General features: G+C 38.5%; 2 protein-coding genes across 2 annotated transcripts; both read right to left on the bottom strand.

Annotated features, from left to right (window-relative positions):
- Positions 1-6,898: 6,898 nt before the first annotated feature.
- Positions 6,899-7,840, bottom strand: LOC116908230 (olfactory receptor 150-like). Its single transcript, XM_032911494.1, has one exon. The coding sequence runs from the start codon at positions 7,838-7,840 to the stop codon at positions 6,899-6,901; it is 942 nt and encodes a 313-aa protein (XP_032767385.1).
- Positions 7,841-21,076: 13,236 nt separating this feature from the next.
- LOC116907711 (putative olfactory receptor 10D4) lies at positions 21,077-22,057 on the bottom strand. Its single transcript, XM_032910836.1, has one exon. The coding sequence runs from the start codon at positions 22,055-22,057 to the stop codon at positions 21,077-21,079; it is 981 nt and encodes a 326-aa protein (XP_032766727.1).
- Between the last annotated feature and the right edge of the window lie 3,805 nt (positions 22,058-25,862).

Here is a 25,862-nt window from a genome sequence, read left to right as displayed (position 1 = left end):
GGTTCCTGAGCTTGCCTCTAGCCATTGGGCTGTCTCTGGTGTTTGCTTGTCTTGTTGTTTCTGAGGGTGACTTGACCCTGCTGTCGGCCTCTATGTCATCACTCCTGTAGAACTGTTTTCCTGTGTTCTTTCAGCCTTTGCTGAGAGCAGGTGCTCTGCTATCAGGTGTGTTGTCACTCATGGAGACTGTCTTCCAGCTCTAGGTATGGCAGGAATCAAAGGATCCTGCCCTGATTGCTCTTAGGTCCTTGCACTGAGCAGGCACAGTTGGTGCTATGCAATTCTCTCTTGGGTCTCGATTGTGGGCAGATGGTGGTCTCCTCTGCTTTCTCAGGAGTATCCACACTTCTGTGGGATTTCTATGGGATTTGGGTGCAGGGAGCTGTTTGGCCAGTTCAATTCCATCCTGGGTGCAGACCAGAACTGCAGGTACAGGCGGCTGTCTGTTCCTATATTTCTGTGTCTAGAGGCACTGTGAAGATTCCCCTTGGACCAGGGAGGTGGGCAGAGGTGTGCAGAGGTGGCAGTCTGTCCTGCAGTCTCAGGATGTCTGCTGTGGGTGGGTTTTTTTTTTTAACAGTTCAGTCCTTAGTTGACTCCAGGTCTGTCCTCTGATAGTTTCTCATCCCATGCCTTCTTCCCTGTCTCCAATAGGATGGCTTCACCTCTTAACCCCACCCCACCCCGCCAGATGTACCCAATCCCTGGGGCCTTAAGTCTCTTAAGGTTTAAGTGCCTTTTCTTTCACTGAGGCTAGACCAGGCAGTCATCTGCTGTATATGTGTCAGATGTCTCAGACCAGCTAGTGTATGCTGCCTTGTTGGTGACTCAGTGGCTAAGAGATCTCGGGGGATTCAGGTTAGGTGAGACTGCTGGTCTTCCTATGGGGCTGTCTTCCTCCTCAACTTCTTTCATCCTTTCCCTTCTTCCATCATGGGGGTCTCCTACTTCAGTCCATTGATTGCATGTAAGTATCTGCATCTGTCTTGGTAGCTGCTTGTTCTGAGGACAGCCTTGCTAGGCTCCTGTCTAAGGACACTATAGCATCAATAATAGTGTCAGGCCTTGGAGCCTCCCCTTGAGATGGATCCCATAATGAGCAGGTCACTGGACCTCCTTTCCCTCAGTCTCTTCTCCATTTTTGTCCCTGAAGTTCTTATAGACAGGAGTAATTATGACTCAGAGTTCTTGACTGTGAGATGGCAACCCCATACCTCTACTTGATGCCCTATGTTTCTACTGGAGGTACAAGTTCCCTCTCCAATCTCTAGGTCTCTCCCTTTGAGTCCTGAGAGTCTCTCACCTACCAGATCTTTGATACATTCTACTGTGTCCTCCTACCTCCCACCTCCCAAGGATGCCTGTTTCCATTCACTCCGCTGGCTCTCATATATCTGATCGTATTCCTCCTAATAACTGATTGTGTTCCCCTTTCCCCTCCCTGTCCCTCCTCCCACCCATGTCCCTTCCTCCCTTTGCCCCCATGATTGCTTTCTTCTCTCTTTCATTTGGTATTGAAGCAGCCTCACTTGGGTCCTTTAGCTTGTTAAACTTCTTGAGTCCTGTGGGTTAATGTGCTGGGTATTCTTTTCATTTTTAGCTAATATCGACTTATTAGTGAGTCCATACCTTGCATGTCCTTTTGAGTGTGGATACATCATTCAGGACTATATTTTCTGTTTCCATCTATTTGCTTGCAAAACACATGATGTTCTGGTTTCAGAAGCTGAATATTATTCCACTGTGTAAGTGAACCATGTTTTCTGTATTCCTTCTTCTGTTGTGGGGCATCTGAGTTGCTTCCTGCTTCTGGCTGTCACAAATAAGGCTACTATTAACATAGTGGAGTATGTGCCCCTGTGGCATGGAGGGGCATCTTTTGGATATATGTCCAAGAGTAGTGTAGCTGGGACTTCAGGTAGATCTATTTCCAATTTTTTGAGGAACCTCCAGATTGATTTCCAGAGTGTTTGTATCAGTTAACAATTCCACCAGCAATAGAGAAGTGTTCCTCTTTTTTTACATCCTTGTCAGCAGTTTTGTCACCTGAGTTTTGATCTTAGCCATTCTCATAGGTATAAGATGGACTCTCGGGGTCATTTTGATTCGCACTTCTCTAATCACTAAGGACTTTGAACAATTTTTAGGTGATTCACAACCAATGGAGATTCTTATGTTATGAATCCTTTGTTTAGTTCATTTCTTAAATTGATTTATTTGCTTATCTTTTGAGGTTAGTTTCTTGAGTTCTTTATATATTTTGCATATTAGCTCTCTCTCAGATGTGGTGTTAGTGAAGTTTCTTTTTTACAATCTGTAGGTTGCCGATTTGTCCAATTGACTATGTCCTTTGCCTTACAGAAGTCTTTCAGTTTGATGAGGTCCCATTGATCAATTCTTGAACTTAGAGTGTGAGCCATTGGAGTTATGCTTAGGAAAATTCTTTCCCTTTCCTATGAGTTCAAGGCTCTTTCCCATTTTCTCTTCTATTAGATTCAGTGCATCTGGTCTTATCTTGACATCCTTGATCCACTTGTACCTGAGGTTTGTGTAAGGTGAGAAATATGGATCTATTTTTATTTTTCTACAGACAGACAGACAGACAGAGAGTTAGTCCAGCACCATTTATTGAAGATTCTTTCCTTTGTCCATTGTATAAGTATGGTTTCTTTGTCAAAGAATAAGTGTCCATAAGTGTGTGGCTTTATTTCTGGGTCTTCAATTCTATTTCACTGAACAATGTGTCTGCCCCTGTACCAATACCATGTTGTTATTACTACTATTGCTCGATAGTATAGCTTGAGATCAGGGATGGTTATTCCCCCAGAGGTTCTTTTATTGTTAATTTTTCCCCATCCTGGGTTTTTTGTTTTTCCATATGAAATAGATAATTGCTCTTTCCATTTCTTTGAAGAACTGTTTTGAATTTTGATGGGGTTTGCTTTTAGCAAGATGGACATTTTTGCTATATTAATCCTGCCAATCCATGAACATGGGAGATCTTTCCATCCTCTGAGGTCTTGTTTGATTTCTTTCTTCAGAGACTTGAAGTTCTTATCGTACATATCTTTTTCTTGTTGGTGAGAGTTACCCCAAGATATGTTATATTATTTGTGAGTATTGTGAAGGGTTTGTTTTCCTATCTTTTTTTCCAGAAAACTGTTTTCTTCATGACCCAGCTATCCCACTCTTGTGCGAATACCCAAATCATGCCCCAATGTATCACTTGTTCAACTATGATTATAATAGCTTTATTCATAATAGTCAGAAACTAGAAACAACTTAGATGTCCCTCAACTGTAGAATGGATAAAGAATATTTGGCAGCTCTACACATTGGAATTCTTTTTTTCATCTTTATTAACTTGAGTATTTCTTATTTACATTTCAATTGTTATTCCCCTTCTTGGTTTCCAGGCCAACATCCCCCTAACCCCTGCCCCTCCCCTTCTCTATCAGTGTTCCCCTCCCCACCCTCCCCCCATTACCACCCTCCCCCAACAATCACGTTCACTAGGTGTTCAGTCTTGGCAGGACCAAGGGTTTCCCCTTCCACTGGTGATCTTACTAGGGTATTCACTGCTACCTATGAGGTTGGAGCCCAGGGTCAGTCCATGTATAGTCTTTGGGTAGTGGCTTAGTCCCTCGAAGCTCTGATTGGTTAGCATTGTTGTTCATATGGGGTCTCGAGCCCATATGAAAGTAAAAGATCTTTATGAGAACATCTTCAAGTCTCTCAAGAAATAAATTGAAGAAGATCTCAGAAAACAGAGAGATCTCTCATGCTCATGGATTGACAGAATTGACATAGTAAAAATGGTCATCCTACCAAAGGTGATCTACATATTCAATGCAATCCCCATCCAAATCCCAACACAATTCTTCAAAGACATTGAAAAAGCAATTCTCAAATATATCTGGACAGGAAAAAACCCAGCATAGCAAAAACAATTCTTAACAATAAACAAATGGTTGGAGAAATCACCATCTCTGACTTCAAGCTCTATTACAGAGCACTAGTGATAAAACCTGCATGGTATTTGTACAGTGACAGACAGGTTGATCGAGTGGAATATTATTGAAGTCACAGATATAAGACCACACAATTACGGACATTTGATCTTTGACAAAGAAGCCAAATATATACAGGGGAAAAAAGAAGGCATCTTCAATAAATGGTCCTGGTCTAAAGGCTGTCTGTATATAGAAAAATGCAAATAGACCCATCTGTCATCTTGCACAAAGCTCAAGTCCTAGTGGATCAAGGACCTCAACATAAAACCAGATATGCTGAATCTAAAAGAAGAGGAAATTGGAAACATCCTTAAACTCATTGGCACAGGGGAAATGTCTTAAACAGAACTCTAATGGCTCATGATTAAAATCAACACTTGATAAATGGGACCTCATTAAACTGAAATGCCTCTGTAAGGTGAAAGAGATAGTCAATAAGGCAAATTGGCAGCATGCAGACTGGGAAAAAATATTCACTAACCTTTCATCCAATAGAGGAATAATATCAAAGATATATGAAGAACTCAAGAAGCCAACCATCAAAAAACCAAACAACCCAAACAAAAGTGTGGTATAGAACTAAACAGAGAATACACAGCAGGGGAATCTTCAATGACTGAGAAACACCTAAAAAAACTGTTCAAAGTCCTTAGTGGTCAGAGAAATGCAAATCAAAATGACTCTGAGACTCCACATTATACCAGTCAGAATGGCTAAGATCAAAACTTCAGGTGACAACACATTTTGTCAATAATGTGAAGAAAGAGGAACACCTCGTCATTGTTGGTAAGATTGCAAACTGATACAACCACTCTGAAAATCAATTTGGAGGTTCCTCAGAAAGTTGGAAATAGATCTACCTAAACACTCAGAAATATCACTCTTGGGAATAGACTCAAAAGATGCCCCGCCACGCCACAGGGGTCTGTGTTCCACAATGTTCATAGTGGCCTTATTTGTGATAGCTAGAAGCTGGAAACAACCTAGATGTCCTATAACAAAAGAATGGATACAGAAAACATGGTTCATTTACACAATGGAATACTGCTCAGCCATTAAGAAGAAGGAGATCCTGAGTTTTTCTGGCAGATGGATGGAACTAGAAAATATCATCCTGAGTGAAGTAACTCTGACCCAAAAGGACATGCATGATACATACTCACTAATATGTGGATATTAGCCAAAAAAAAATTACAGAATACCCAAGATACAGTCCACAGAACTCAAAATATCAAAGAGCTGAGGGCCCATGTGAGGATTCCTCAATCCCACTTGGGAGGGAAATGAAGGCAACCTCAAGTGGGGAGGGCAGGAGGCATTGGTTAGGCATTGGAAGGATGGGGAAAGGGGGACATGATCTAGTATTGTGTTGGAGAAAAGACTGAATCCCTGAAGGCCAGCAGAAAGAATGATAACAGGCAACCTCTGGAGATAGGAAGTTGGGAGGATCCTCCAGAATGTGCCAGAGACCTGGGAGGTGAGAGACTCTCAGGACTCAAAGGTGGAGACCATAGATAAAATGTCCTACAGTGGCAAGAGGGAAATTGTAGAGCCCATCTCTCGCACGAAGACAGGGCATAGAGAGAGGGATGTGGTTGCCATCCCACAGTCAAAACTCTGACCCATAATTGTTCATGTCTGAAAGAACTACAGGGAGGGAAATGGAGAAGTGCATGAGGAAAAGAAAGTCCAGGGACAGTCCCAAAAAGGGATCCATCTCAGGAGGGGGCACCATTACTGAAGCTCTGCAGCACTCACAAAAAGGGACCTATCATGACTGCTCTCCTAAAGGCCCAACAAGCTTCCGAAAGAATCAGATGCAGATATTTGCACCCAAGAAATCAACAGAAGTTGCTCAACCCTGTGTTTAAATTAGGGCAAAGCTGGAAGAAGCTGAGGAGGCGGGGGTGGGGGGGGGCACATAAGAGGACCATCAGTCTCAATTAACTTAGACTCCTGAGATCTCTCAGACACTGGATTACCAACCAGGCATCATATACCAGCTAATTTGAGGCCCCCAACACATATACAGCAGAAGACTCTTGGGTTTGTGTTCAGTCAGAGAAGATGCATCTAAACCTCAAGAGACTGGAGGCCCAAGGAATTTAGAGGTCTGGCAGGGTGGGTGGGGTATGGATATCCTAGTTGAGATGGGGAGGGTATGTGATGTGGAACAGTAGGAGGGTGCACTGGGAGGGGAATAAAATCTTGAGTGTGAAATACAAAAAATAAATCTAAAAATGTCAGATATATTTGAACATAAGAATTCGTGTTCTTACGTCCGCTCTGCTTTAGAGGTTTGTGCACAATATGTTCATTCCTGTTTAGCAGAGTGTGTCTCATTCAGTGTAGTTCTCTTTTTGAGGTAGGAGTTATGTTACCACTCAAGATATCACTCTATGTCCTTAATTATTGTTCTACACACATAAAAAAAACCCAGTCATTACATTCTGCAGAGTTTACTTTTTAATAAAATTATTCTTTTGGATATTACAATGTCTGAATTTCATTAAAAAGGTTAATTGCATAGAATATTGTGATAATAAAGAGTGTTGGCCAAATGTATTTACTCTCTGCTATAGGATAAATATATCTTGAATAAAAGGAACATCATTCTACATAATAAAACAGAATCACTCAATAGAAGGCTTTGAGGGTTTGACAAACTGACTAGTGTGATCCATGCTATGAGAAGCAGATAGGTTCTCTGAATCCCAGGTATATGTTGTCCTCAATATATTCCATTGGCTAAAACTGTCTCTACCCTTGGAAACTTTACAAATAAACATTGATAGTCATAATATCGTATATTATGGTAGCTATACTTAGCAAACTGAACTGTTTGATTGGCCTCTAAGGAAGACTTTTTGTAAAGAAAAATCATTTTAAACATCGTAACAAAAAATTCTTTCAAGAAACTTATTTTGGGCAACTTTGACATCCTTATTTCTCAGGCTGTAGATCAAGGGGTTCAGCATGGGCACCACAATGGTATAAAATACAGAGGACACTTTCCTTTGGTCCATGGAGCTGACTGATGATGGCTGCAGGTACATAAATGCAAGTGAACCAAAGAAGAGAGCAACAGCTGATATGTGTGAGCTGCAGGTGCTGAAGGCTTTGGACCTGCCTTCAGTGGATTTAATCCGGAGGATGCTGGCAATGATGAAGATGTAAGAGCTTAGGATCGTCAGAGTTGGAATAAAAATGTTAAATATACTGAGGCTTAAAGCTACTACTTCATTAGTAAAAGTATCAGAACAAGAGAGTTGCAGGAGTGGGGAAAGATCGCAGAAGTAATGATTTATTACATTGTTCTTACAGAAATGCACTCTTAGCATGCAGACTGTGTGAGCTGTGGCACCAAACAAAGCCATACAGTATACTCCAAATATCATCCAGGAACAGACTTGATAGGACATCACAACATTGTAAAGCAAGGGGTTACAGATGGCAACATAGCGGTCATATGCCATCACAGCCAACATGTGGCACTCTGCAATAGCAAAACTGGCAAAAAAGTAGAACTGGGTCATGCATTCATGGTAGGAGATGATGTTCTGCATGGCCAAAAAGTTTTCCAGCATTTTGGGAGTAATGACAGTGGACTGGCACAGGTCAACAAAGGACAGACTACAGAGGAAATAATACATGGGTGTGTGTAGTTGAGAATTAAACAGTATCAGGATGATCATGCCCAGATTCCCCACAACTGTGACCACATAGATTCCTAGGAATAGAAGGAAGAGGGGAAGCTGCAGCTCTGGTTTTTCTGTTAACCCAGCGAGGATGAACTCAGTCACTCTGGAAAGATTTCCTTGTAACATTCTTCTGGCAATTCTATGTAAAAAGAGCAGGGAAATAATGAGATTGGTATCTATTATCTTACCCATACTGAAGTGTTAAACAGAATTCTGTAGGCTTAGATTTTTCTAAACTCACTTTATTTAGGGTTCTTGAACACTTTACCCTCCCTTCTACCTTACCTACCAGAGGTAATGGAGAAAGAATGCTACTACGTTTTTCTGTTTCTCTATCTATTCCAAAGTAGTTCTTTGTCGTGATTCCACTGTTCATTGTAAGTATATCTGTAGTTCAGTCAAATAGCAAATATTAGCCACGAATTAGTAGCAGGGTTTGATTCAGTAGAAACTTTAAGTCCCTGCTAAGTCTACATGTGACAGTAGTATGAACTAGCCAGAATCAACCACAATACCCCCCCACCCCCAAATTCATTGGCTTGTTTCTCTCTTCAAAGTGAAGAGCATCGAAGACCAGTGAAGCTTTACACAGCTAGGGCAGACCAGCAAGTGTTTGATGGCCAGTAAAGACCAGCCCAGCATTGCATGGCGTCGCAATGCAAAAGCAAACTTTTACTGTCTGTGATGTTCTATTTACATTCTTTTTTAAACATCTCACACACTTTCATGTGTCTGTTTTCAGCAAAACAATACATGGCTTCTCACAAGTCAACTTCCAGGAAAATATCACATGACAACTGAGTTGCTAAAGGAACCAGAAATTTTTACTTCAGAACTCAAACTTGTATTTTGCTAGGCATCTTCAATTTTAACTAAGACATTAGACTGGTCAACACATGGCACTTATAATTAAGATAAGATAGTCTGTCCCTGAATAGAATTTTTTTCTATGAAAATGTTGATATTCAGTCTGCTAAAGATTCTTCATGACTTGTCACTCCCTCAGTCATTCTACCACCACCACCACCACCACCACCAACAACAACAACAACACAAAACCCCAAACCAAAACAACAACAAAAAATAAAACCAAAAATAATTTTTCTATGTTACAGTAAGAACAGCATCCACACAAAGAAAAAAGACCACCACACACATATACAACCTTTTTGATACTTAATTGGTCATAACTTAAAGCCTTTCTGCATAGAGTAATGACAGTACAAGCTGTCCCCCATTAACATTATAAATTAGGGAAATTACTACCCAAAGACTATACATGGACTGACCCTGGACTCTGACCTCGTAGGTTGCAATGAATATCCTAGTAAGAGCACCAGTGGAAGGGGGGAAGCCCTGGGTCCTGCTAAGACTGAACCCCTAGTGAACTAGACTGTTGGGGGAGAGGGCAATGGGGGAGGGTGGGAGGGAACACCCATAAGGAAGGGAGGGGAGGGGATGTTTGCCCGAAACCGGAAAGGAATAACACTCAAATGTATATAAGAAATACTCAAGTTAATAATAAAAAAAAATAAATTAGGGAAATTAAGTGAGAACATGAAATCAAAAGCCATGGTATGACATGAGATGTCAGGAAATGTCAATCTATAAAAAAGTCACAAATGTAAATCATTAAAGTAAAGTATTTCATAACAATTCATTGTAGGAAGAATGTTTTTCCAACAAATGGGCAATGAGATGAAGTTACAGGTTAATATTTGATTTCCAACTTTTCATAGTGTGAAAAAGTTAATGAAAATAGATACTATCCCTAAATATAAAAATAATCTGATCACTTAAAAATTTACCTCTCCATTGGAGGTAGATAAATCACCATTAAATACCTGATAATATGTGTTCCATTATTAGTCACTAGGGAAATTTAAATAAAAATCATGGTGCAACAAAATTTTACATTGATTGGCAAAGTTATGGTAAAATGGTAATTGCTAACAAGGATTCACGGAACTTACAATCCCATATTACTGGTGAGGTTTTAGAATAGTATACAATTTTCAGAAAACATTTGGAGAACCCTTCAAAATGTAAAACGTACTGTTATTGAGTTCTAAGGAATTTCAATACTTGAAGCACATCTACAAGAATAGAAAACACACTGGCACAAAATGTCATACAAAAGTTGCCGAAGTAGAACTGCTTACAACATGCACTGATGGATGGAAGGGACTTACTGCTCATACGTGTTTCTTTTAACTCTGAAGCTGGTTATCTCCTATACAGAAAAAGCATTCCCATTCTGGATCAATTCTGTACTTTTCTAGAAAAGCTTAAGAATATTTAGAGATTGGTATTGTTAATGTCAAACTCAGAAGTGGTAGTACTAATTTCAATGAAACGTGTTTCATTTATTTTAGCAAATCTCCTTGTTTTGTCTCTATTCACGGTAAGGACAGCTGCTTAAAGACGAGTTGAATAGGGAAAACAACAATAGACATGTTAACATGGACAGAGGAAGGCCCGTGAGGCTTCAACTCTACACAAAGAACTATGACAGGCAACTGAGACGTGCTAAAAATGGGAGGTATAATTTTCCTCAGGGAAGAACACGTCATTTGGTATAGTGATATAATTATATTGCAAAAGGGGAAAATTATACATTGTATAATAAAAAATCATATAATCATTATAATAAAATTATTATAGTGATTAAAATATAAATATAAACTTATTGTACTATCTACACATAAAATAAATAAAAAGATAATGAGCTTCATGTTCATATAGTTATTCTGTGTCTCCTGAATTTCATGTATTGGAAATTTATTTCCCAGAATAGATCATACCCAATACCAGATGATCTGCCCTGAAAACACACATAGAAGTAACATTATACAGTCTGGTCAGGTTGTGTTTAGGAATATAAATTTATATAGATGTACATAATGTAGCAATACATGAAAGAAGGATCCATGAATTTGAGATAGAACAAGGAGATGTGCATTGGAGAACTTTGGAGAAGAAAGAGAAGGAGAAAATAATATAATTGGAATATGATGTCAGAAAATAAAAGAAGCAAGAGACAAGATAATGAATGTCCAGGTTTATACAGTTGCTGTTCATCTCAGAGAGTTCACATGTTAGAAATTTATTCATCAATGCAAACTTGTTGAGATGTGGGAACCTTAAAGGACGATAGTTAATAGGTCCACTGATTACTATAGCCATTTAAGTGAGTTCACTGTCAGATCTAGTTCGCTTTTCTGTTGTTCTGTTAAAATTCTCTGATAGATACAGCTTTGGGAAGTAAGGGTCTATTTTAGCTTATGTTGTTTTAGGTCATAGTCCCCCATTGAGGGAAGTTCCTCCTGCAACTGAAGGAGGAACTGAGGCAGAAACTGTGGAAGACTGCTGTTTATTGATTTGTGTACTGATAAATGTTCAACTAGCTTTCTCACTACCCAGGGAGGTGGGCTGGGCCTTCACATATTCATTATCAAGCAAACAATCTCTCATAGACCTTGCCACAGGTCAACTTTTCCAAGGTCAATTTTTCAACTCAATTGAGTTTTCTTCTTCCCTGCTGACTCTCGATAGTGTCAGATTGATAATAAAAATTAACTATACCCTCTTCCCTGTGTAAATGGAACACACAAATACCTCACTGTTAAAACCATAGTATTCTTCACTAAATATTTCCCGAGATTTTTTAAGGGTCATAAAATATATATTACAAATATACATACCATATATTATACAATTATGCAAATTATGAAATTTTCAAAAAATCATAATAAATAATTCCCTGATTATAGTTACTCAAGCAATATTGTTTGGCTGTGAATGTGGGATGATGGAAATTTAATAACAAGAAGCATATGCTATAGACATAAAGCATAGAGATATGCATTATAGAACATTCCTGCTCACTAAGCTATAATCCAGAAGGAGAGAGGAAAGTAATCTACGAGATGCATATTATGGCTGAGCAGATCTATAGGAGCACAGCTGTTATGGTGTTTAGTCTAAAATTGGCTTTCAAGAGAAATGTGAGTGTGGAAGGATAAAAAGAAATAAGCTATGTTTGCACAACTGTAGTAATTTTGGATTGTAAAACACTAAAACATACTAAAAATTTTAAATTATTTTTTAAAAGGAATAATGAAAAAAATAAGGAAATAGAAACCCCACATGTTATACTACAATTTTATTTTATAAATATTATAGTTTATTACATGGTTTATACACTGAAGTTATTTGTAAAAGTTGTATAATTTTTGAGAATAACTTACAACTATTATCTATATGACTTATAATAAAAGTTGCTTTATAATATCAGTTGCTTTTTAAATATGCCTTTTTAGTGGAAAGAAGTATAACACTGAAATATATTCTGTAATAGCAAAATTCTATCCAAGCATGAAAAATTCCTGGGAGAAATTTGGTCCTCAAATATGAACTATCAGTAGAAAATTTCTATAATATCTGAAAAGTAGAGTTCATAAAAGTCACCTGTCGAATGAAAGTTAGGCCCTCACCTTTCCTCTATGTGGAGACTTCCATTCCGGTTACATGAGTTGTAGAGCAATTCCTCCTTCAGGGAAGTGTTTTCATATTGCTGGTGCAAGGAACTCAAAATATAATCTTCTGGTTTATTTTGGTTTGTGGGATGAGAACAGAAATCTGAGTATTTTATATTCCTAATATAAATTAAATGTCATGATTCTTCCCAAATCTTCCAGAGGGACTTATTAAGATGAAAATATTTTCACAGAGACTTTTGAAATGTAAGAGACATCCCAAAATGTACAGAAGGAAACGCCCTGAGGATTTTCTTCTACTGGGGATGACACGCTCAGAGGAAACAGCAATTAAGGTCTCTAGTTATCATCAGTTGTTTTATATTTCATTTTGCATCCCTTGAGTATAATTTTTTGAGACTGGAAATAGTTTCAATTGTTGAATTTGGAGCAGGAATGCGAAGTCTCATGGCATGGTGAAGGACGACTGCATGACAACTTCCCATCTGAAAATAATCTCTGAAATACATGAGACCATTTTTCACTGCTCTTTTTTTTTAAATTCATGTTTGGGGAAATAATGCTTCATAAACATTATCAAACTAGTTTCTTATATGTTACTTTATTATTTCAAGAGTAATACAAGTTTCATGAAGGGGAATGGAGATGAACATGTTGATCTTAGTTAATTTAGCAATAAGCAGAGATTGAAGAAATATAGACAAAATAAATATTGCAATTGATTTATTTTATTGATTATTTTATTTATTTACCTTTCAAATGTTATCCCCCTTCCCACCTAAACCCCCTATCACCAGCTTCTATGAGGGCACTCACCCTCCAATCCACCCAATCCCACTTTAGTACCTCCCCTAGTTTTCCTACACTGGTTCATGGAGCCTCCATAGGATCAAAAGGTTTGGTTTGGTTTCTACAGATGGGATGGATCCCTAGGTAGGGCAGTCTCTGGGTGGCCTTTCCTTCAGACTTTGCTCCACTTGTAGTCCCTGAATTTCCTTTTGACAGGAACAATTACAGATTAATATTTTTGAGATGGGTGGGTAACCCCATCCCTCAACCAGGGGCTGTGCCTATCTACTGGACATGGTCGCTATAGGTTCTCTCTGCCCTTTGTTGTGTATTTTGGTTAATGTCATCCTTGGGTTCTGGGAATCTCTTGATTCCCTGGCCTCTGTGTCTACTGCCAGTTCCCTACTCCCCACTGTTACATACCTCCTTTCAATTTTCTGACCCTCTGTACTTCTCTCAGTCTCCTCCCACACCTGATCCAACAGGTGACTAATATTAACGGTTTTTAATGATCTCAATACATTAAGCAGCGAGTATGTAAATAACAGAATTATAAAATGGATTACAGAGCTCAAAAGAAAATTCTCAACAGAGGAAGAATTTGAAGAAATGTTCAATGTTCTTAGCCATCAGGGAAATGTAAATCAAAATGACTCTGAGATTCCATCCTACAACCATCAGAATGGGCAAGACTAAAAACTCAAGTGATAGCACATGCTGGTGAGAATGATGAGCAACGGGGAACACTCCTCTGTGCTGGGAGGGGTACAAACTTGTATAACCGCTTTGGAAACCAAATTGGCGGGGTTTTTTTTGTTGTTTTTCATTTTAAATTATCTATAATATTTTCTTTTCTTTTTTCTTTCCTCCCTTCCTTCCTTCCTTCCTTCCTTCCTTCCTTCCTTCCTTCCTTCCTTCCTTCCTTCCTTTCTTTCTTTCTTTCTTCCTTCCTTTCTTAACAGGTCTGCCTTCTGACAGTTTTTCATCCCAGTCCTTCTCCCCTGTCTCTAAGAGGATGGCTTCACCTCCTAACCCCCCCCCACCCTGCCAGACATACCCAATCCCTGGGGCCTTAAGTCTCCCAAGGATTAAGTGCTTCTCTCGCTGAGGCCAGACAATGTAGTCCTCTGGTGTATGTGTCAGAAGCCTCAGACCAGCTAGTGTATGCTACCTGGTTGGTGACTCAGTGGCTCAGAGATCTCGGGGATCCAGGTTAGTTGGGACTGCTGGTCTTCCTATGGGGCTGTCTTCCTCCTCCACTTCTTTCATCCTTTCTCTACTTCAACCATGGGAGTCCCCTACTTCAGTCCATTGGTTGGGTGTAAGTATCTGCATCTGTCTCGGTAGCTGCTTGTTTAGAGCTAGGCTCCTGTCTAAGCACAACATAGCATCAATAATAATGTCAGGCCTTGGAGCCTCCCCTTGAGATGGAACCCATGTTGGTCTGGTCATTGGACCTTCTTGCCCTCTGTCTCTTCTTCATTTTTGTTTCTGCAGTTCTTTTAGACAGGAGTAATTATGGGTCAGAGTTCTTGACTGTGGGATGGCAACCCCATACCTCCATTTGATGCCCTATCTTTCTACTGGAGGTACAAGTTTCCACTCCACTCTCTAGGTCTTTCCCTTTGAGTCCAGAGAGTCTCTCACCTACCAGATCTTTGGTACATTCTACTGTGTCCTCCCATCTCCTACCTCCCAAGATGCCTGTTTCCATTCACTCCGCTGGCTCTCATGGCTTCACTCCCATTCCTCCCAATACTTGGTCATGTTTCCCTTTCCCTTCCCTGTACTTTCTCCCACCCATATCCCTCCCTCCCTTTGACCCTATGATTGCTTTCTTCTCTCCTTTATGTGGTATTGAGGCAGCCTCACTTGGGTCCTTTAGCTTGTTAAACTTCTTGAGCCCTGTGTGTTATGCCCTGGGTATTCTTTATATTTTGGGCTAATACCCACTTATTAGTGAGTCCATACTTTGCATGTCCTTTTGGGTGTAGATACATCACTCAGGACTATATTTTCTGTTTCCATCTGTTTGCTTGCAAAAGACATGATTTCCTTTTACCACTGTAGATCTCTCCCTTTGAGTCCTGAGAGTCTCTTCCCTCCAAGTTCTTTGGTACATTCTAGGGGATCCTCCCACCTCCTACCTCCAGAGGATGCCTGTTTCCATTCACTTTGCTCGCTCTCTGGGCTTCACTCTTGTTCCTCCCAATACCTGATCATGTTCTCCTTTCCCTTCCCTGTCCCTTTTGCAACCCCTGTTCCTCCCTCCCTTTGCCCTGTGATTGCTTTCTTCTCCCTTCCCAGTATTGAGGTAGCCTCATTTGGGTACTCCAGCTTGTTAACCTTCTAGAGTCCTGTAGGGTATGTCCTGGGTATTCTTTAAGTTTTTGGCTAATACCCACTTATTAGTGAGTCCATTCCTTGCATGTCCTTTTGGGTCTGGGATACGTCACTCCGGACTGTATTTTCTAATTCCATCTATTTGCTTGCAAAACCCATGATATCCTTGTTCTTTTTTTCTTTCTTTCCATTTTTATTAACTTGAGTATTTCTTATTTACATTTCGATTGTTATTCCCCTTCCTGGTTTCTGGGCCAACATCCCCCTAACCCTTCCCCCTCCCCTTCTCTATGGGTGTTCCCCTCCCCATCCTCCCCCCATTACCGCCCTCCCCCGAACAATCACGTTCACTGGGGGTTCAGTCTTGGCAGGACCAAGGGCTTCCCCTTCCACTGGTGCTCTTACTAGGCTATTCATTGCTACCTATGAGGTTGGAGCCCAGCCTCAGTCCATGTTTAGTCTTTGGGTAGTGGCTTAGTCCCTGGAAGCTCATCTACACAATGAAATATTACTCAGCTATCAAAAACAGTGACTTTATGAAATTCATAGGCAAATGCATGGAACTGGAAGATATCCTTGTTCTTAATAGCTGAATATTATTCCATTGTGTAAGTGAACCATGTTTTCTGTATTCCTTCTTCTGTTGTGGGGCATCTGAGTTGCTTCCTGCTTTTGGCTGTCACAAATAAGGCTACTAGTAATATAGTGGAGTATGTGCCCCTGTGGCATGGTGGGGCATCTTTTGGGTATATGTCCAAGAGTGGTTTAGCTGGGTCTTAAGGGGGATCTATTTCCAATTTCTAGGAACCTCTTGCTTGATTTCCCGAGTGGTTATACAAGTTTGCAATCCCCTAGCAATAGAGAAGTGTTCCTCTTCCTTCACCTCCTCACCACCATGTGTTTTCACCTGAGCTTTTGAGTTTTGGAATCTCAGGGTCATTTTGATTTGTATTTCTATGATCACTAAGAACTTTAAACATTTTTTAGGTGCTTCTCAGTCATTGGAGATTCCCATTTTGTGAATTCTCTGTTTAGTTCTTTTTTAAATTGGGTTATTTGGTTATTTTTGGAGGTTAGCTTCTTGAGTTCTTTATATGTTTTGGATATTAGCTCTCTATCAGATGTGGTGTTAGTGAAGTTTTTTTCACAATCTGTAGGTTGCCTATTTGTCCAATTGACTATGTCCTTTGCCTTATAAGAAGCCTTTCAGTTTTATGAGGTCCCATTGATCAGTTCTTGAACTTAGAGTGTGAGCCATTGGAGTTATGTTTAGGAAAATTCTTTCCCTTTCCTATGAGTTCAAGGCTCTTTCCCATTTTCTCTTCTATTAGATTCAGTGCATCTGGTCTTATCTTGACATCCTTGATCCACTTGTACCTGAGGTTTGTGTAAGGTGAGAAATATGGATCTATTTTTATTTTTCTACAGACAGACAGTTAGTTCAGCATCATTTATTGAAGATGCTTCCTTTTTCCCATTGTATATTTATGGTTTCTTTGTCAAAGACCAAGTGTCGATAAATGTGTGGCTTTATTTCTGGGTCTTCAATTCTATGCCATTGAACAATGTGTCTGTCCCTGTACCAGTACAATGCAGTTTTTATTACTATTGCTCTATAGTATAGCTTTAGGTTAGGGATGGTGATTCCCCCAGAGGTTTTTATTGTTAATTGTTTTCACTATTGTGGGTTTTTGTTTTTCCATATGAAATTGAGAATTGCTCTTTCTATTTCTATTTTGAATTTTGATGGGGATTGTATTGAATCTGTAGATTGCTTCTGGCAAGATGGCCATTTTTACTATATTAATCCTGCCAATCCATGAGCATGGGAGGTCTTTCCATCGTTTGAGGTCTCATTCGATTTCTTTCTTCAGAGACTTGAAGTTCTTGTCATACATATGTTTTTCTTGTTTGGTTAGCGTTAACCCTAGATATTTTATATTTTTTGTGACTATTGTGAAGGCTTTGTTTCCCTATCTGTTTTTTTTTTTTTATTTTCAGAAAACTGGTTTCTTCATTACCCAGCTATCTCACTCCTGAGCAAATACCCAAATGATACCCCACTATACCACAGGTACACTTGTTCATCTATGACCATAATAGCTTCATTCACAATAGTCAGAAACTAGAAACAACCTAGATGTCCCTCAACTGAAGAATGGATAAAGAATATGTGGCACATGTCTACACTGGAATTCAACTTTTAAAAATAAAGGTATACAAACAAAGGAAGTGAGGAGTGGAATAGAGATAGAACTCAGGTGTATTGAGGAGGGGCTGGGAGAGAACTTGGAGTGAGAAGAGAAATTGGTGGGAGGGGGCATATCTGGTGACTGGCTAGAGATCTTGGACTAGAGAAGAAGCTGTTGTGAAAATCCTTGTGTGATTTTTGTAAGCAGATAGTTTATTTATTTATTTATTTATTTATTTATTTATTTTTTTGTGAAAACATTACCAGAGGCAAAGATATGTGGTAAGTAGGGAAGAGGCTATCCAATGGATGTCTATTAATAGTTAGACAGATAGAAGGATCTTGGTGTTCAGTTGTAGGGTAGGATGATTATAGGTAATAATGACTAATCTGGAGTATTAAAATATTTTAAAAAGGTTTTACAGTGCATAAATGATAAATATTTGAGACTTTATATCTATTCAATTTTATTAAACATTGCACAATACATACATGTATACTGTCACATTTGTAGGAGTCATTTGTTTTGAGCACCAATGAAACCTACTTAAGGTTTATAACAACATGAAACTATATAAATGTGTATACCTCTGCAAAATCAGTTGGAGGAGACACAATCCAAATTTGTTGGCTAGAGTTATGTAGTGATTGAGCATTATTTCAAAACAAACAAGCAAGCAAGGAGACAAATGAAAAAAACCCCAACAATTCAGACCAACAATGTCATGGAAAAGTACTTGAAATTCAAGAAATGAATGACTAAAAATTTTGATTCATTTAAAAATAGTATCTAAATCCTATTTTCATATTACCCAAGGTGCAATCAACAGACCATATGAATCTCAAGAAGAAGGGTAACCAAAATACCGATTCTTCACTCCTTTTTAAAAAGGGGAACAAAAATTTCCATAGGAGGGGAATGGGAGGCAAAGTTTAGAGCAGAGACTGAAGGAATGGCCATTCAGAGCTTGCCCTACATGTGGCCCATATATATACAGCCACCAAAACTACACAAGATGGATGAAGCTAGGAAGTGCATACTGACAGGAACTGGATATAGATCTCTCCTGAGAGACAAACCAGAACATGTCAAATACAGGGGCAAATGCTAACAGCAAACCACTGAACTGAGAACAGGAACCCCATTGGAGGAATTAGAGAAAGGATTGAAAGAGTTGGAGGGTCTTGCAACCGCATAACAATGCCAACCGACCAGAGCTTTCAGGGATTAAACCACTACATAAGGACTATACATGGACTGACCCATAGCTCCAAGTGTAAATGTAGCAAAGGATGGCCTTGCTGGGCACCAAGGTTGGACCCCCTCAGAGTGGGAGATTGTCAGGGAGGGTGGTAAGGGGAGGTGGATGGGGAGGGAACACCCTTATAGAAGGGGAGTTGGAGGGGTTAGGAGGCTTATGGAAAGGAAACCGGGAAAGGGAATAACATTTGAAATGTAAATAAGAAATACCCAATTAAAAAAAAGAAAAATTAAAGGAAAATAAAATTCAAAAAATTCCTATTTTCAGTATATGCAAAGTAGTTAGAAGAGCAGATTGTATCTGGTAGGACATATAGATGGATGTCACATGGATGTGTATTATTCTAGGTGTTTCTGTGATAAATCATGATAGCCAAGTAGATGATTCTAATCATAGAATTGTTTGATTAAATGTTGAAAGACTAAGTTCTGAAATATTACAAAAATAAATTTGGTTCATGTCTTAATGTCTATTACATTTAATGAATAGTGCATTTTTTAAAACAAATAATAGGAACTTGTGGCTCTATAACATTCAAGTTTAAGAATTTATTCCCCCAGTTAACAGAAATAGATTAATGATTATCTCCTTTTATGACATATAAGGAGAGAATACCTGTAGAACCTGACATTGATAGCCAAAGGACAAAATTGTCAACATAAATATCTTGTTAGGAGGAAAAGGATACAGCAAAGGGAGTTGTCGGCAAAGTGTTGTCACAGAAAAAAAGACCAGCATGGGAGAGCACTGTCTTAGGGCACTAAGACTGAATTTCAGTTCTCTTTTTAAAACAGGGTAATAGGTGAATTTGCCCATGAGTTTTCAACTGAACCTTATGTACAGGCTTACTGAGGCACATGCTGGTTTAAGCATTGAGTCAGTCTCTGTATTCTGGTCTAAAAATTTATTAGTAGTTGTAATTGTGTGTGAAACCATACTATAAGAACAATGTGAACAACTTTTCACATTACCACATTTCAGATTAACTGCTCGGTAAATTGTTTCTTCTATACTTGTTATATTTGTTATTTTCCTTTTCACAAGTACTGTAATTTTTAAAATCAATTCTGAATGGTAAAAATACTGTGATATGGATTCAAATATTTCAAGCAAAAACAAAACAAAACAAAACAAAAAACCCCAAACAATAAGGCTAGGATCCTAAGAATGGTTAACCAATAAACTTCTTTTAGTGTTACGAATCTCAAGACAATGAATGATTATCTTTAGATAATCATAGGACTTGCTAACTTCTTCAGTTAAAGGTGAAATAATACTTAACTTGAAGGAAAACAAGATATCAATCTAAGGAATTAAAGGGAATGCTAGAGGATGGAAAACTGATTGTTACTCATGACTTTTCGAGAAACAAAAATATGGAAAGAACAAACCTTGGATGGCAATAGCACACCATGGTGTCCCCTTGCACATGGTTCCACTTTATTGATTTGCATAAGTGAATTGGCCTACTTAAGGCTCTCAGTTGGTCTTTAGAAGATTGGAGCTATATCCAAATTCTCATTGTCTGGCTTCCGAATTAAACTGATTTCTTTAACACCAACATTTGTGTACCAAGGTTTGAGTTTTGAGTGGGAGCTAGGACACCAGGATCATCTATCAGTATCTCTTGCCTCCTTGGAGAATCTGAGCACTTTATTATACAAAATTTACTTTTTTTATACCAAGCAAATTATAACAAACAAATCAATGCCTTTGAACTTCATAAATAAAACAGCCTCTTGTCAAACAATAGAGAATATCTTGATGATACTTGAACTTGATGTCTCTTATACGTGAATTCTTTTTTGTTCTAAATTTGGTGATTTTCATCATGGTGGACAGGAAGAAGATACATTTACTAATTTCCATCCGGGATTCAAATTTCATACCTAATTAATGGCAATGAGCTTAACTGAGTGTCCAGTGTGACATTAGAATACAGAAAGATATTGGAAAGGTATAATAAGAGGTATTGAACAGAATATGAGATACTAGCTTTTAGAAAAGTTTAGTTTCATAAAAAAACAATTGAAATTGAAGTTTACACATAGACTTTGCAAAGCAGAAAGACTTATTGTTTTGGCAAATTACAATTAAAAACACTGGATTAATCTTCAAAGTCTTCTCTACCATGATTAAACTTACATATCCACCAAAATAATCCCTGCCTTTTGAGTATTCCCAAGACCTAGCTTTGATCATCACCCTACTTTGGCAAGGGTACTGATAAAGAAAAAAATATGAAACAACATCAAAATTATTTGGGGAATGGATGCTTCTATTCTTTATGCCCCAAAGGTTGCATCGCTTGACTCAACACCTTTCTCAGGGCTAATTTTACTTCCTTGTTTCTCAAAGAATAAATCAGAGGATTCAAGGAAGGGGTGACAATATTATTAAACACCTGGATCACAGAATCCAGCCAGGGACTAGAAGCAGGCCTGAGATAAATAAGTATCACGGGACCATAGAACAAGAGTATGGATGTGAAGTGGGCACTGCAGGTGGAGAAGGCTCTGCGCCTGCCTTCCGAAGATCGGATTTTCAGGATGGAGATCACAATACGAGTGTAAGAAGTAAGAATGAGAAGAAGACTCACGAGTGCAACAACACCAACATTGGTAAAACTCACAGTCCGTGCTAGGGAGGTGTCTGCACATGCCAGGGAGAGTACTATAGGAATGTCACAGAAGAAACTGTCCACCTCATTGGGGCCACAGTAGGGTAACTTAAAGATTAGATATGTGAGGATGCTCCCATGGACAAAGCCCCCCAGCCAAGTGCCCATTGTGAGACCTGTACACACCCTGTGATTCATGATGATTGTGTATCTCATAGGATAACAGATAGCCACAAAGCGGTCATAGGCCATCACTGTATACAGGAAGCACTCAGTACACCCCAGGGTGTGATAGAAGAAAATCTGTGAGGCGCAACCCTGATATGAGATGGTTTGGCCTTGCCCTACTAGGTAGTCCATCATCTTAGGAGAATTCACAGAAGGGAAGAAAATGTCAAACACTGCCAGGTTCCCCAGGAAGAAGTACATGGGGGTGTGGAGGTTGGGGGAAGCCAGGATGGTGAGGAAGATGAGCAGGTTCCCCAGCAAGGCAAAGACATAGAAGACCAGGAACAAGATGAACAGCATGCTCTCTAGTCCTTCGCTGTTAGCAATTCCCAGCAAAATGAACTCTGTCACAGGGGTGTAATTCCTCATGTTCATGGCACAGGCAGTCCTGGAGAAGTGAAACAAAGGCATCCATGAGTAACTGCTTCCCTCCAAAGCATTCCTACCTAAAGCAATAGATAAAAACAAAATTAAGCCAATGAAGGAAAGGGACCAGGGATGAATCTGCACTTGACATTCAATTAAGTAATGTGCCATATTTCGTCTCCATTTCTTTAAAATTCATATGGGTGAAAAGACTGGAAGAAAGTGCTTCTTGCAACCAAACTGCTTAATTTTCTTCACATCTAGTTAATGATAAGAACAAAAAATAATAAATTTTTAAAATGGTTATATTTCTGAATACCCATTTTTCTCATTACCATTTTTCTCATTTTTGCATTACCAGATGATGACCTCACTTTAGAAGGACAAGCTGTGCTTGAATTGCACGTAAGACAATTGCCTTAGTATGTGCATGTAAAACTGTGACAAGGGAAGAAATTGAGATTCTAATTTACTCTTTCCCTCCGACAATATGCTTTCTGTTCTTTATCACTCACACTTGGAACAGTTGCCTGTTGTTTATACTCAGAGTCTATATATCCACAGGCAGAATGTGGACTGTGTCTTGAAGTAGAAGCTGTATGCCAATAGAAATAATGTCTACATTCCTATATTCTATTTCCTCCGTCAAGTTTCAATTCTATACTAAAAAAATCTCACAAATGTAAACTCCAATAACATTAGTGAATCTTGGAATCATTTATTAAAATCCTAACTAATAATTAATAATTCTAAGAATTTCTTCTTATGTTTTGTGTTGCATGTATATATGAAGTCAGCAGTTGTTAATTTTTCTTAACCGTAACTATTATTTCTTCATAGAAATAGCCTGATAAATCCATTCACAGTGATTAATAGATTGCAGATCTGTATTATTTTAGCCTTGTACAAAGAAAAGTCCTTGCTGTACTCGAAAGCCTAATTAAAGTAAAGAATGAAGAGGAAGAAGGAGGTTTCAGATGATCATTGTCAGTGTACAAACCAAGTCCTGTCTGAACTTGTCTTATTCAAACTGTGTGATTAGGTAAAATTCCCATCAAAGACATAGACAGGAAATGGAAGGACTCTATTGTAGCCATTTAGACAGCTACTTTGAACCTTAGCATTCTCATTTTCTATTGGCCTGCTAGAAATATTAAAAAAATAAATGGAAGCCCCATGCTTTAAAACACAGAGAAATGTAAAGTCGGTTTCTGACCATTCCCTGCTTCCACCAAGTTGCCCCTCTGACCCCTGAGCAGCTTCATGGCTCAGAACCTCACCCACTCTAGGGATATTGGCTATTGTCTGCCTCTTGTGATTTTGGGAGGATTGAGTGGGATAAAACTATAATGCTGTAATTTTCTTGGTTATTTAGTAGGAAATACATAATGGAGTTAGGTTTATAAATCACCCTCTAGTAAATAACCCTGAGGTAAGAGTGACTGTGCAATAACACCTCAAGGCCTTGGAGGTTAGATGGAAACTAATATAAAACAGCTTGTAAAGAACCCATGGGGTATTTTATTAATCCAGTCGTTTACTTATTTATTTAGCCATACAAATTTATTCATGAATTCAGGGGTTTAAGCAAGACAAAATACATTGATATGGGAAACATTATTTCTCCATCACTTAAATAGTGTGTTTCTTGAAGGAATATTTAGTAGGTTTGAAGTGCTCAGATTCTCTCTTACTCACAGAATTCCTGTGTGTATCTCAAAACCAGAATGACAGTGCATGCCAGCGTAGCTATCTGGTCCTCCCCTGCCACAGGAACAGTGTAGAGTTCATACTTGTCTAAGACACATGTTCAAAAATCATTCTTTCTCACTTTCTGTGATCAGAACTCAATGACGTATATCATGTATGATGTCCTCAGAAGGAATCCGATATCAGGAAAGCTATCTTGAACCGCGTCTTGTCTAACCATGACATCTCCAACTCCCAACATAAAGGATCTCAGGTTAGAACCTACAAGGTCACCTCTCAGAAGACAGAAGAAGAAATCACTCTTCTGAAGAGAATGCACAACTGATACTTTTTCCAATAAATTTCAAATTCTAAAATTTCACACTAACTTTAATAACATAGTTTTACCTGTACTATATTCATTTATATTTATGTGTCAATGATAAATATCATATCACTGAATAAGCATATACTCATTAAAAGTATTGGAAGAATGAGGAAAATTAGCGCATGAATAGTATGATTCACGATATTTTCTAGTATGTATGGTAAGTAAAAAAATAGCCTTTCTCCGTGTTAGTACTCATTTCTGCTCAAGGCATTCTGGCAATCTCTCTCTCTCTCTTTCTCTCTCTCTCTCTCTCTCTCTCTCTCTCTCTCTCTCTCTCATCTGTCTGTCCGTCTCTGAATCTCTCAAACACACACACACACACACACACACACACACACACACACACACACACACACTCAGAGGCATACTCATGAGTATGCACTTTTCCCATTCATTGTTTTCTCTTTGTTGCCTTAAAAATAGATCAATGAATATAGACATCTGTAATGCCCACCAGCTTAGCACTGTGTGGTTGAAGTAGGAATATTGCTTAACTTCAGAATTTAGAGACCAACCTCAGCAACACAGACTTCTCATGAAAAAAAATTTCCCTTTATGTTATAATTCTATGATTTTCCCACATCTTGTTTTCTGAAATGATCTGATCGACACACAAAAAGAAGAATAGAAAAGAGAAATGCATGCCCAAGAGTAAACAGGAGCGACCAGAGCTTTACACATATATCAGCAGCCAGGAATCACATCCAATGTGGACAGACAAATATTCTTAAAGTTTCTAGTCAAAGAGAATGTGTTTCTAAAAAACAAGAATCTATTGTGAAGAAAGTGTCCTAGCATAGAGGCAAGATGTTCACCTTCTCTTCTTGAATCTACGATGTAGGTTTGATGCTCAGTTCTCCTATTGATCTGACCTTGAAGTAATGAAGTTATAATGCTTCTAAACAAGAGAGTGTTTGTGAAAGCAGTTTCTCTTGGGACAATATCCCCAGTGACTTAATCTGAAGACCCAAGATGAATGAATAAACACAGGGGAACAATGAAAGGTTCTTGTTGCTTTCCTTATATGCTTTACCCTTCTTTAGCTGCTCTCTTATTTTTAACTCACTGTGGATGTAGTATGACAATTTGTAACTTATTTGTAAACATATTAGACTAAAAAAAAACCCCTGTATTTTCTCTTCCTTATAAATTTTGAAACTTTGTGGTCATTTTCCCAATCATATGATCAGAGTTCTGATGAGTCCTTAAGTATTATTAATCATACTGCATATATGTGTAGGTTTCTTGGATTATCCTATTTTTAATTCACATTTTCAAAGTATTTTCAAAATTATTCCAATGCTTTTATTTATTTTAGCAGTCGCATTTGATCTGAATAGAACACATATGCACTCCACTCAACTAACTTCATTTTTTGGATACTTCATTTGTTTTGTTTTGAACATATTCATGTATGTTTGCCAAAGAAAACAAATAAAAAGCAGAAAGATAAATGGACAAGTATGCATATATATGTATATAACATCTTTTAATTCTTACAAGTTTTCTACTTTGAAGGCTGTATTAAATATGTACTTGACCTCATGGAAACTCAACAACTCTGAACTCAATGATATTTGCATCGGGGAAGTAATAAAGAACTAAATTATAGACTTTCAAGAATTCAATTAAATTGAAGGCAAAACATATCCAAATTTATGGGACAGAGTGAAAGCAGTGCTAATAGGAAAGTTCATAGCACTAAGTACCTCCATAAAGCAATTAGAAATTTCTTACAGCAATTTAAAAGAATACCGGAAAGCTCTAGAA

The sequence above is a fragment of the Rattus rattus genome, chromosome 8 (genome assembly GCF_011064425.1).
Source record: "Rattus rattus isolate New Zealand chromosome 8, Rrattus_CSIRO_v1, whole genome shotgun sequence".
NCBI lineage: Eukaryota > Metazoa > Chordata > Mammalia > Rodentia > Muridae > Rattus > Rattus rattus.
Note: the sequence above shows the minus strand (reverse complement) of the source record. Positions and strands in the feature narration are given on the sequence as shown.

What these genes read in the sequence shown, in the direction of transcription:
- LOC116908230 (XM_032911494.1), bottom strand. Translation starts at nt 7,840, where the DNA reads ATGTTACAAGGAAATCTTTCCAGAGTGACTGAGTTCATCCTCGCTGGG.
- LOC116907711 (XM_032910836.1), bottom strand. Translation starts at nt 22,057, where the DNA reads ATGCCTTTGTTTCACTTCTCCAGGACTGCCTGTGCCATGAACATGAGG.